The 13,676-nt window shown below is 45.4% G+C and overlaps 1 protein-coding gene across 3 annotated transcripts in view; it reads left to right on the top strand.

The window, feature by feature from the left end:
* The window catches only part of CYP39A1 (cytochrome P450 family 39 subfamily A member 1), a 133,786-nt gene that overhangs the window by 39,188 nt on the left and 80,922 nt on the right, over positions 1-13,676 (top strand). For all 3 annotated transcript variants that reach the window (XR_012243746.1, XM_073625249.1, XM_073625250.1), the window contains exons 4-5: positions 301-450; positions 4,127-4,220. Coding sequence is in view for 2 of the 3 variants with exons in the window: in XM_073625249.1 (XP_073481350.1) it covers positions 301-450; positions 4,127-4,220 (244 nt within the window). In the remaining variant the exon portion in view is untranslated. The remainder of the gene's footprint in view (positions 1-300; positions 451-4,126; positions 4,221-13,676) is intronic.

Genomic DNA, 13,676 nt, shown 5'->3' with positions numbered 1-13,676 from the left:
CATTTGACAGGTGCTACGCCTGCTAAAAGGGACAGGTGGTATAATTCATGTCGCAGGTTGCAAAGAAAAGCATTATGGCCACAGCATGTGTATACCCCCAGTTGCTGCCTCTACATCTAAAGTGGGAGCAGTTGGTGGGGTGGGAAAAACAAAGCTCAACTGTGGGTTTTTACCACACCTCAAAGAGTGATTGCTAAGTGTGGGTAATGTACTTTGTTTATTTAACTGTTTTATTGAATACATCAACAAGATGAAAGAGAAACTGTAGAAAACACAGTTGTATCTTGTTCTCATTGACAGGCAAGTCATGTACCCCGCTGTGGTGGACAATCTGTTTGGTAAAGGAGTGTGCCCTACTACCAAGGACACCATAAAGGAATTTGAAGAGCATTTCCGCATATTTGATGAAGGATTTGAGTATGGCTCCCAGCTTCCAGAGTGGTTTTTCAAGTAAGAACATCTACTGCCATTAGTACATTGTTAGGGCTCATGCACACTGCATCTCAAAGAGGCTCAAAAAAGCTGCAGTGATGTCGGGGGGGGGGGGCGCTGACGGGGGCTGGAGCACTGAGTGTGCCCCCAAAAAACCCCCGGTCTCGATATTGCTGGAGCCCCGAGCCGTTTACACAGGGAACGATCTCCCGCTTATCCAGCGCGGCCAAGTGACGTACCACCTCCGGGACCCGGCTCTTATGATGGACGTCCCACTGGTCCAATGCCAAGACCGTGGAATGTGTGATGTCCATCATAGGTGCTGCCGGGTCCAGGAGGAGTCGGGAAGGACATTGCGGCCGCACTAGGCATTGGGAGATCTCCACTCATTCTGTGTAAATGGGCGGGCAGTGGAGCGGCTCTCCTATCCTGGCTCTCTCTCCCTGGTGCGTGCAGCCTGCTGTCTCAAAGTGGTCATGGATGAGGTGGGCTACACTACACAGGTAAGGCTTAGCTGCAGGAGTGTCAAGAGGTCACCTGTCACAGGAGGGGTCAGTGTAGGTGTCGGGGGGGTCAGTGTAGGTGTCGGGGGGGTCAGTGTAGGTGTCAGGGGGGCTCAGTGTAGGTGTCAGGTGGGCTCAGTGTAGGTGTCAGGGGGGATCAGTGTAGGTGTCCAGGGGGATCAATGTATGTATCCAGGGGGATCAGTATATGTGTCAGGGGGGGTCAGTGTATGTGTTGGACGGGGGGGGGTTAGTGTGTGTCAGGGGGATCAATGTTGGGGGCAGGTAGGTCAGTGTAATGGTTAGGTAGGTCAGATTAGTGGTCAGCATGGATGGCCACTGGTGAGCCAGGCAGCAACCAGCAAGTGAGCCTAACCCCACCCTAAGCAGTCAATGTTTTATGCCTGAACTTCAGCTTTAAAATGGTTATAAACACTAAAGGCTCTACGAATGCTTGTGGTCACGGTCACATGACTTCCTCAGGGGTAAAAAAAACCTACCACTAGCTGTCCCCCTCCCCCACCCTCCTCCCAAAACACTTACCTGAATCGTCTCTCGATCCAACACTGCTCTCTCTTCCTGGATTCATAGGCTTCTCTGAAGCATTGGCTCCTGCAGCTCTCGGTGAAATCCTATGAGGAGGGAGTGGGGGGTGGGGCCAAGCTTTACTGTGTGCATCTATGGACACAAACACAGCCGGGCTCAGTAATGAGGCAACACATGTGCCCCCCACATAGCACTACTATGGGGGCACACTTAGGAGAGGAGGAGCAGACAGCACCGGCAGGGGACTCCAAAAGAGGAGGTAAGGGGTCGCTATGGGCAATATCATTGCATAGAGCATGTAAGTATAACCTCTTTTTTGTTTTAATTAAGGTTTACAATCACTTAACCACTGCAGCTATAGCTCTCTTTTCCATTTGCAAAATCAGGTTTTGGGGGGATTGCAGGTATCTGGAATCATTCCTTGCACGAAGAACACAGTATGAGTCCATTCAGGGCCAGTATGCACTGGAATGCACACAGTCCCTCGTGTTTTGGTTTTGACATCCCATTTATTTGAATGGGCTCTAAAATGCACTGGGACATGCAAAAAGTAGCGCAAGCACTGCTTTTGCAAATGCTCCAAAGCAGACTGCATGGTACTGGAGTACCATTCAGTTTAGTGGCCGCAGACATGATGCATTTGCGAGATGCAGTTGGGGTGCAGTTAGCAATTAATGGCACCCGCATGCATCTTGCAAGGGCAGCACGTTCATCTGTGGTGTGGAAAACATGCACAGAACACTCCTTTCCTGCACCATGGTCTAGTGTGAACTGGCCCTCAGTTTATTATTTTAGCAAAAATAAAACACTTGAAAAACCTTTTTTGTTGTTTTTACTTGCAGATAGATAAGGAGAGCTGGAAACTTGCACATCCGTATCTAAGGCAAGCCATAGATGATGCGAATATCTTTCCTGCAACCACGGGTTGCAAGAAAGAAATTTGCACAATTCTCCCATCAACACAGGCAGTGCTTACAGAGGAATCCCTCCTACCGAGACATTGTATTCTCCCAGCAGGGGCAGCTATTGCAGCCACTAGCGATAATTGCAAGTAAAATCCGTCAGGCTGGTTGTATCCAAGTTGATCGATCGATCAACTTGGTACATTCATCCTGCACATACACGGTTCAAATCTCATCTGGTTCCTGCTGAACCGGCCAAAATTTAAACCATCTATAGCCGGCCTAAGTCTTTATTTAGCTACAGAATATTGAAGATAAGAACAGCTTACATGTTTTGGCAAATAGCCTTAAGCCAGGTACACATGGACCAAATGTCAGGAGACAACGGCCATTTCACAAAAAAAAAAAAAAAAAACGACTGACATTCAGCTGGTGTGTATGTCGGTCTGTTGGATGTCTGTTGAATGTGCATGCTGGAAAACCAGCAGCCGACAGCCTCTCGAATAGCCAATGGCTGAGAGCGCTGATCGGAATGTTCTGGTGGGGGTTGTCCCCCTTTCAGAAATCACAACAGCTCAGCTGGGGAGATCGCTGTACTAACCTCGCATGGTTAGTACAGCAGCTTCGACCACTGATCTTTTTTTTCAACCCGCAGGGTTGAACGGAAAAAAAAAAAACGAATAGTATGTACCCGGCTTTAGTTATATTCTATGATTAAGGCTATTTGCCAAAACATGTAAGCTGTTCTTATCTTCACTATTCTGTAGCTAAATAAAAGACTTTGATATGGATGTGTGAGTTGCCAGCTTTCCTTCTCTATCTGCATTCAGTTCGGGTGTTTGGAGGATACTTGGAGCCAGAGCACTGACTATTCAGATTCCTCATATCCATACCTCACAACCTTTTGAGATGGGAATGAGGGACCAGTGGCGGCCCATCCATTAGGGGCACCCGGGCACAACCCCCCTCTATCAGGCCACCGCCCTATATGCTTAATGGCTGCTGCGGCCACTTTTAGGGCGCCTGAAGTACAGCGGCGGGGGTGTTTTTTTGAAGCACCTGATTAGAGCCATAGGCTCTAATAGGCTTCAGAATAGGGTGGACTTGGAGTGCAGAGCATTGCGCTCAGAGCCCACCCAGGTGTGTTAGAAAAGCAAACGAATGATTGCTTTTCTAACACTGACCCGCCTCTCTGGCAATCAGGAAGCGCAGGTCTGATAACCGTCACCTGATTGGCTGAAAGGGCAGGCGCTCCTATTGGATGCCTAGCAGGAGGAAAAGCATGGAGGACTGCCCATCCCACAGCTCGCCGCTGTCACCCACTGCCTGACCCGCCACCAAGATGGGGTAAGCTACCAAGATGCGGGAGCTATGTACATGTCTATTCTGGGACCCTGAAGTGAGCTGTGCATTTGTTTTTCATTTGTTTTCACATGACCCTTCTCCTCGCAACCAAACTTTGCAAAGTGAAAATTTATCAAAAAAATGATCAAATCTCATATTTACCAAAGACAACATTTCTGCTTACCTGAAAGATAAAAACAGCCTATGAGTTTGCACTTTGTTTACCTTCCACAATTCCACAATTGTCTTTGATAAATAAAGCATGATTAATTCAGAGTGTTTGTAGAGCATTATTCTGAGTAAATCATTTGTCAGTGTATCTATTTCACATCAAGCTAAGTATAAAAAACAAAATTGGCATGGGCTGTATATTCTGATCTCTCCTACTCTGTCTTTCAGAGACTGGTCTGTGTCCAAACAGTGGCTGCTAAAGATGTTTAAAAACATTGTACCTGAAGTAGAAGACCGTAAACCATCTGAAGACAGTGCAAAGGTAGACTCCTTCTTTTAAACATTTAAAGTACAGCTACAGGCAAAAAAAAAAATTGTTCTTAGGCTCATAGTCAGCATTTTTCTTCCTCCAAACATTACGAGTCGAGTTAATGCCAAAGAGCTTAAATTTGTTCTCACCTGACCACACCGCGGAAACTTCGAGTTGCCAAGCGAAAGCCAAGAAACCTTAGGGTGGATGTAAACCTGATTCATGAAATTTGAGCTAAGCACATATATCTGCAGTGTTTTCTTATCTCTCCCCAAAGCCCTGAGTCCAGTGTGTCTCTGCTGTTTTGTTGCTCTGTTATCAGCATGATAACTTCTGACAGGTTCTCTGTCAACCAATATAAAACCAGCCTGCAATTTGAGGGAGGATGCTATAAATAGATTAGCAGCGAGCTTAACTTGTCACTGCACAGCTCTGCGAGTCTCTGCCTATGTGGAGGGGGGGGGTGTGAGCCTTTGCTCCAACCAGCTGTCTTGTCTGTATGCCAAGGATCCACTCCCTTGCCTAACAGGAAGAGAAAATGTCTAATACCATGTGCACTTTCTAAAGAATATATAAAGATGAAGACAGCAGATATACATGTAAAACTTATATAGGGAGATTTGTTTCATCTCTGTGTATCATCTGAGCCTGTTCACATCACTGGGTATATGTGAGGGTTTACATGCACTTTAACCTCTTCAGATCCGCGCTATTGCCAGATCCCCGCGGACCTTCATTGCCAGGACTACGTCTATTGACGTCATCCTGTGCACGAGCGGCCTGCACGCCCCCCGCAGGGCGCGCACGGCGCGCTCTGTGATCAGCAAGTCTGTGAGACTCGTCTGATCACAGATCAGAGTAAGGGGTTGGTCCCGACCCCTTACCACATGATCAGCTGTCAGCCAATGACAGCTGATCATGTGATGTAAACAGAGCCGGTAATTGGCTATTTTTTCTCCTCACGCTGACAGCATGAGGAGGAAAAAAAAAGCCGATCACCGGCGGCCGTGAGAGGGACATCAGTCCCGATCACGGCGATCATCTGTGCCCCCTTCCAGCGACACCTAGCATCACCCATCAGTGCCCACAGTGCCACCCATCAGTGCCCACAGTGCCACCCATCAGCGCCCACAATCAGTGCCACAACAGTGCTGCACATCAGTGCCACCTATCGGTGCCCATCAGTGGTACCTATCAGTACCCATCTGTGCCACCCATCAGCGCCCATCAGTGGCCATCAGTGCCGCCTTATCTGTCCCCATCATTGCCACCTTAACTGTGCCTATCAGTGCCGCCTTAACTGTGCCTATCCATGCCCATCAATGCAGCCTATCAGTGCCCACCAGTGCCGCCTCATCAGCGCATATCAATGAAGGAGAAAAATTACCTGTTTGCAAAATTTTATAACAAACTATGAAACTATGATTTTTTTTTTTTCAAAATTTTCCACCTTTTTTGTTTAGCAAAAAATAAAAATCCCAGCTGTGATTAAATACCACCAAAAGAAAGCTCTATTTGTGGGGAAAAAAATGATAAAAATTTCATTTGGGTACAGTGTTGTATGACCGTGTAATTGTCATTCAAAGTGTGACAGCGCTGAAAGCTGAAAATTGGTCTGGGCAGGAGGGGGGTTTAAGTGCCCAGTAAGCAAGTGGTTAAGGATTTAGAGTAGATCTGTAAAGAAGAGTTGACCAGGAATCGCTCCTGAGATGTGTGCAAACCTGGTCACCAACTTCAAGAAACGTCTTACTTCTGTGCTTGCCAACAAGGGTTTCTCCAAGTACTAAGTCATGTTTTACTTGGGGATCGAATACTTATTTTACTCAATTAACTGCAACTCAATTTATAACATTTGTATCATGTGTTTTTTCTGGATTTTTGGTTGATATTCTGTCTCTAATTTTTATCATAGGTGTATTTTAGATGATAGAGACCCTTTTTTTCTTACAAAACCTGCAGGGATCAAATAATTATTTTTCCCACTGTAGATTACAGGGTTTAACAGCTTTTTTTATTTTGTGTGCCGGCAATATGGAGAGATGTGTTCACAAAGCAGTCAGAAATCATGTCTGTTTTGTATGTGTCAGTTCTTTTTACATTTGCAAACAATTTCCAATGAACAAATATCCTATTAAAATATATTGGTCAGTTCTGATCACATTGTAATTAAAAAGCACAATTGTATAGGCCGTGAAGACACTGCCATCAAAAGCCTTATCAACAATTTATACATTTTATAGGTGAAACCACCTTGAACTACTCCTTCAGTACAAAGTATATACATAAATTCACATACCCTGGCAGAATGTATGATTTCTTGGCCATTTTTCAGAGAATATAAATGATAACACAAAAACTTTTCTTTAACTCATTGTTAGTGTTTGTCTGAAGTCATTTATTATAAATAAACCGTGTTTACTCTTTTTAAATCATAATGGCAACAGAAACTACCCAAATGACCCTGCTCAAAAGTTTACATACCCCAGTTCTTAATACCATGTATTGCCCCCTCTAACATCAATGACGGCTTGAAGTCTTTTGTGGTATTTGTGGATGAGGCTCTTTATCTTCTCAGATGGTAAAGCTGCCCATTCCTATTGGCAAAAAGCCTCCAGTTCCTGTAAATTCTTGGGCTGTCTTGCATGAGCTGCTTGTTTGAGATCTCCCCAGATGATATTGAGGTCAGGAGACTGAGATGGCCACTCCAGAACCTTCACTTTATTCTGCTGTAGCCAATGACAGGTCGACTTGGCCTTGTGATTTGGATCATTGTCATGTTGGAATGTCCAAGTACGTCCCATGCGCAGCTTCCTGGCTGATGAATGCAAATATTCCTCTACTATATTTTAATAACATAATTTTTGATAGCACTATGCATTCTTAATGCATTCATCTTGCCAACAATCATTGTCCTGCTGGAAGTGAACCTCCGTCCTAGCCTCAAATCACACAAAGAAGTGGTACAGGTTTTGCTCAAGAATATCCCTGTATTTAGCACCATCCATCTTTCCCTCAACTCTGACCAGTTTCCCAGTCCTGACTGCTGAAAAACATCCCCACAGCATGATGCTGCCACCACCATGTTTCACTGTGGGGATGGTGTTCTTTGGGTGATATGTGTTGGGTTTACGCCAGACATAGCGTTTTCTTTGATGGCCAAAAAGTTACATTTTAGTCTCATCAGACCAGAGCACCTTCCTCCATACATTTTGGGAGTCTCCCACATGCCTTTTCGCAAATTCAAAACATGCCATTTTGTTTTTTGCTGAAAGTAATGGCTTTCTTCTGGCCACTCTGCCATAAAGCCCAACTCTATGGAGCGTGCGGTTTATTGTCGTCCTATGTACAGATACTTCAGTCTCTGCTGTGGAACTCTGCAGCTCCTCCAGGGTTACCTTAGGTCTCTGTGCTGCCTCTCTGATTAATGCCCTCCTTGCCCGGTGGAAGTGGAAGGTTTGCTGTTGTGCCATGTTCTTTCCATTTGGTTATGATAGATTTGATGGTGCTCCTAGGGATCATCAAAGATTTGGATATTTTTTTATAACCTAACCCTGACTTGTACTTCTCAACAACATTGTCCCTTACTTGTTTGGAGAGTTCCTTGGTCTTCATGGCAGTGTTTGGTTAGCGGTGCCTCTTGCTTAGGTGTTGCAGTATCTGGGACCTTTCAAAAAGGTGTGTATATGTAATGACAGATCATGTGACACTTAGATTGCACACAGGTGGACATCATTTCACTAATTATGTGACTTCTAAATGAATGAATGAGTGACTTGAATAGCGCTACCTATGCAAACTGAATTGCCTTAGGGCGCTTTTTGCCGCCGGTGTCCATCTGCGGTATAGCGCAGTCCTTTACCCCATAGGGTCCCGACGCGCTTACAAACACATACACATATTTTTTGGCCAATTTTTAGACAGGGTCTAATTAACCTACCAGCATTTCTTTGGAGTGTGGGAGGAAACTAGAGTACCCGGAGGAAACCCATGCAGGCACAGGGAGAACATGCAAACTCCAGGCTGATGGTGTCGTAGTCGGGATTTGAACCAGCGACCCTATTGCTGCTAGGTGAAAGTGCTAACCACTACACCACTTTGCTGCCCTTCTGAGGGTAATTGGTTGCACCAGAGCCTTTTATGGGCTTCATAACAAAGTGAGTGAATACATACGCACATGCCAATTATCCGTTTTTTAATAATGAAAATTAGTTTTACATATATATTTTTCTAATTTTACTTCACCAACTTAGACTATTGTGTTCTGATCCATCACATATAATTCAGATTAAAAAAACATTGAACTAAAGGCTGTAATGTAACAAAATAGGTAAAAAGCCAAGGGGGGGGTGAATACTTTTACAATGCACTGTAGGCAGCAACACCAAAACTGTAGCTTTTGTGGGATGTCTGCAGTAGTTTCGGCCTACCAAAAATCGTCCAAGGAAGGAAAACCAGTGATCTTTGTTGCATATGGGAAGTGACGGCTGGCCTGCATAGTCTAATCCAATAAAAGAGCTACTGTAGCTCAGATTTCTGAAAAAGTTATTGTTGGCCAATATATATATATATATATATATATATATATATATATATATATATATATATATATATATATATATATATATATATATATATATATATATATATATATATATATATATATATATTGACACAGTGTTAATATATATTGGCCCATTGTCACCACACCAGTGTAAAATTAGATATACAGTATCTTACAAAAGTGAGTACACCCCTCACATTTTTGTAAATATTTTATTATATCTTTTCATGTGGCAACACTGAAGAAATGGCACTTTGCTACAATGTAAAGTGTTGAGTGTACAGCTTGTATAACAGTGTAAATTTGCTGTCCCCTCAAAATAACTCAACACACAGCCATTAATGTCTAAATCACTGGCAACAAAATGTCCAAATTGGGCACAAAGTGTCAATATTTTGTGTGGCCACCATTATTTTCCAGCACTGCCTTAACCCTCTTGGACATGGAGTTCACCAGAGCTTCACAGGTTGCCACTGGAGTCCTCTTCTACTCCTCCATGACGCTATCACGGAGCTGGTGGATGTTAGAGACCTTTCACTCCTCCATCTACGTGCTGAAAAATGTGAGGAGTGTACTCACTTTTGTGAGATACTGTGTGTGTGTATATATATATATATTATCGGCGCACCGCCACCATACCATTCCCAGTCTGGGGTTTTGGGGTTTAGGGTTCCCGAAGAGGAGGTTTTCACAGCTCAGCAACTGTGGCTCAATCCTAAATTCCGTTCACCCCACTCACACAGTGTCTGGCTGATTCCTCTTATGGACTCACACATAGAGTTACATAGTTAGTTAGTCTGGTTAAAAAAAGACACATGTTCAGGGGTCAGCAACCTTTTTCCACTTAAAGGCCGGATTAAATGTATGTGAATGCCTTTGAGGGCTGCATTTACCTGCTAATAAATGAAGATAACATTACACAGCCCCCGCACCTCTGGCCCCCTGCACCTCTGGACCCCTTTACATTACACAGCCTTCGCACCTCTGGGCCCCTTTACATAACACAGCCCCCTCACCTCTGAACCACTTACATTACACAGCCCCCGCACCTCTGGACCCCTTTATATTACACAGCCCCGCACCTCTGAGCCCCTTTACATTACCCGACTCCGCCCCCCCTGCATATTAAAAAAAATTTCGATCACTTTTATTGCTGTCAGAAGGAATGTAAACATCTCTTGTGACAGTAATAGGCAGTGATAGGTACTCTTTATGGAGGGATCTGGGGTCTATAAGACCCCAAATCCCTCCTTTGCACTTAAATGCATTTAAAATGCCAAGTTTGGAAACCAGAAGTGATGTCATGATATCGCTTCCGGGTTACTAGATCCGAGACTCGATTGGAGCCGTTCCCGGCTTCGTTCGGGTCTCCGGCCAACAGGCGGACATGCCGGCTGGTTGCTCGGGCCTCCAGGTGGGACGGGAGAGCCCGGGCGAGCCGCGGGAGGGGGGCGTCCCCTCCTGCTGCTTGGGATAACAGCCAAACGGCTTCTTAGCCGCATCGGTTATTATCACAAGAAAGCCGGCTCTGAAGGGATTAAAATAATGTCAGCGGCCCGGGTGCATTTATCACGTGCACTGACAGGTGGCATTTAGCAGAGGCAGTCCGGGTGTGGCCCACGGGCCGTAGGTTGCCGGCCCCTGATATAGTTCAATCAATAGAAGGGAAAAAAAAATTATACAATCCTATACCCATGGTTGATCTATTCTAGAGGAAGGCAAAAAAACTCATCATTCCTTGTAGAAGGAAGTGCACGACGCGATGGTCGCCTGCATTTTATGTTGCCATTAGGCCGGCGGGCGATCTTTGCACCGTTGCACCTAGAGGTTATTAAATACCCACAGGTTATTACGTTTTTTGTTTTCTTGATGTTCTTAATTTCTTTTCCAATGCTCTCCCCCCCTTCTTTTTTTTTATTATTGTTTTTCTCCCTAATGTTTCATGATGATGTCTATGGAAGGGTTGTCTGTCTGTTACATGGGTTATACTCATTTGTTTTTCTTATCAGCACTTTAGATTTGCCGGGTGATACGCCGTGGCTCTCTCCTCGTCCTCTTCACGCCCTTTGGGGGACCCTACTGACAAACAGCAATGGCTGATCTGAAAGTCGTGTCATACAACGTACGGGGCCTGAGTTCTCCATCCAAACGCAGTAAGTTGTGGCTTGAGACAAGGAGATCTGGTGCACATATCTTATTATTACAGGAAACTCATTTCAGAGCTGACTCAGTCCCTCGCCTCCCCACACACATATACAATCAATGGTTCCTCAGCAATTCACCCAAATCTAAATCAGGTGGAGTCGCGGTGGCGATCCATAAAAACTGCCCCTTTATCACCATTGACCACCGCGTAGATCCTGAAGGCAGATTTGTTTTTTGAAAGGCACTATATACAACCAAAAATTTACAATTGTAGCGCTATATGCTCCCAATTCTGGGCAGCTGAACTTTTTGGAGAGGGTCCTAGATTCCCTTTCCGATTTTCGCGAGGGGCGTCTCATTGTGGGAGGGGACTTTAATGTATGCCCCGACCCGCAGTTAGACACCTCTTCAGGCCACTCTACGCACTCCTTTGCGTTTCTTAAGTGCTTCCGTAAAACCTTACACGCTAGTCATCTGATTGACTGCTGGAGAGTGACACATCCTACTGTAAAGGATTTCAGCTACTACTCTGCAACACATAAAGTGTACACGCGGATAGATCTTCTATTGGTAGATCAACACCTTCTGGAATCGCTCTCTGGCACGTCAATCGGATCTATGACGATTTCCGATCATGCACCCATTTCCATTTCCCTGGCACCTTTGTCTTCAGAGGCTCGCCAATGGACTTGGCGCCTGAACGAAAACCTGCTAGATGATGCAGTAGCGCTAGCTCAGGTGACAGATGCGATTTCTATGTACTTCAAAGAAAACGCGACGGGAGAAACTGGGGTGGCATATGTTTGGGAGGGACATAAAGCTGTGATAAGAGGAGAATTTATTGCACAAGGAGCTAGGCTCAAAAAAGCGCGCTGTGGGGAACTCCAATCCTTGCTGACACAATTGCGCACAGTTGAACTCAAACACAAACGGCAATTGACCCCTCTTTTATACGAGAAATTAACAGCCCTCAGGGCACAGCTCTCAGACCTACTAGAAAAACGAACCCGTGATAGACTCCGATACGTCTCACATAAATTCTATGAATTTGGTAATAAATGTGGCAAATTACTGGCCAGGGCCCTGAAACGGCAACGTGCATCCGGACATGTCCATAAAATTCAAACACCATCGGGATCCCAAACTGTACTATCCTCTAAAATTGCAGATGCCTTTCGCGATTATTATGCCCAACTTTATCAACTCCCAGCCACACTTGTAGGACATACGCCCTCTCAGAAGGCGGACTGTATTGCGCAATATTTGGAGGAGGCTCTCACACCACAAATATCGCAACAAATCAGTGCTCAGCTTGATAAGCCTATGGCGGTAGAGGAAATAGAAGCAATCATTAAAGATCTTCCGCATGGGAAAAGCCCTGGTCCTGATGGGCTAACCAATGCGTACTACCGCAAATTTTCTCACCTCCTGGCTGCCCGAATGTGCACGTATTTCAATGCCTTAGCTTCAGGTACCACCCTCCCGAGGGACGCGTTGATGGCGCACATCACCGTCCTTCCAAAGGAGGGCAAAGACCCCTCCATCCCTAGCAGCTATAGGCCGATTTCATTGCTGAACACTGATATCAAAATTTTCGCGAAAGTATTAGCCAATCGCCTCAAACCTATCCTCCCTTCGGTGATTCATACAGATCAAACGGGTTTTATAACAGGAAGGGAGGCTAGAGACAATTCCAACCGAGCCATACAATTGATACACTGGGCGAACTTGCGACGGCCCAGTGCACCCTGTCTTCTCTTGTCTACGGACGCTGAGAAGGCCTTCGACAGGGTGGACTGGGCCTACCTGCAGGCGGTACTCTCTCGATTGGGCCTGGGAAGTAATATGCTCCAATGGATAGGGTCATTATACAGCTCCCCCGAAGCGCAGGTTAAAGTAAATGGAACGCTTTCTAACCCCTTCCCTATTCGAAACGGTACACGGCAGGGGTGCCCTTTGTCTCCCCTGATTTTTGCCCTCACTCTAGAACCTCTACTCAACATAATCAGAGCAAACCCTAATATTAAGGGGCTCACGGTGGGAACGACGGAGCATAAATTATCGGCGTATGCAGACGACGTTCTTTTCTATGTTACAGACCCACTGATCTCCCTACCTAACATCATGGCCGAATTAAAAAGATTCTGTACCTTATCAAATTTCAAAATTAATTATAGCAAGTCCGAGATTCTCCCCCTCAATATTCCTCATGCGATGCGCTCCCAACTACAGGCCTCCTTTTCCTTCACGTGGTGTTGCTCTTCCTTAAAATACCTGGGGATCCACCTCCCAGCAGATATAACACAACTTTACTCATGCAATTTTGCACCATTACTCGCAACTATCAAAACTGATTTAACTAGGTGGGATCGCACTTCCTTTTCGTGGATGGGGCGGGTCAGCATACTGAAAATGAATGTACTACCACGAATCCTGTTTTTTCTCCAGATGATACCTATTGCTTTGCCCAGATCTCTTTTCTCAACCTTCAACAGCCTATTTGTTAAATTTATTTGGCAGGGTCATGTACCCCGCTTAGCCCTCCGCACGCTACAACGCCCTAAAAATATGGGTGGCTTGGGAGTGCCTTCTGTCCGCAAATATTACGAGGCAGTGGCCCTGCAGAGAGTTCTCGACTGGCACCACCACACCTTCACCAAGGCCTGGGTTCCTCTCGAGAAATTTCTGGCGGGGCGCAACCTGTCCCATGCCCCTTGGCTCCCACGAGAGAACAGAGGTCTCTCGAGCTTTGTTTCCCCGAT

Source organism: Aquarana catesbeiana, linkage group LG04 (assembly GCF_042186555.1).
Source record: "Aquarana catesbeiana isolate 2022-GZ linkage group LG04, ASM4218655v1, whole genome shotgun sequence".
NCBI lineage: Eukaryota > Metazoa > Chordata > Amphibia > Anura > Ranidae > Aquarana > Aquarana catesbeiana.
The sequence above is the reverse complement of the archived record's forward strand: the minus strand, read 5'-3'. Positions and strand labels throughout refer to the sequence as shown.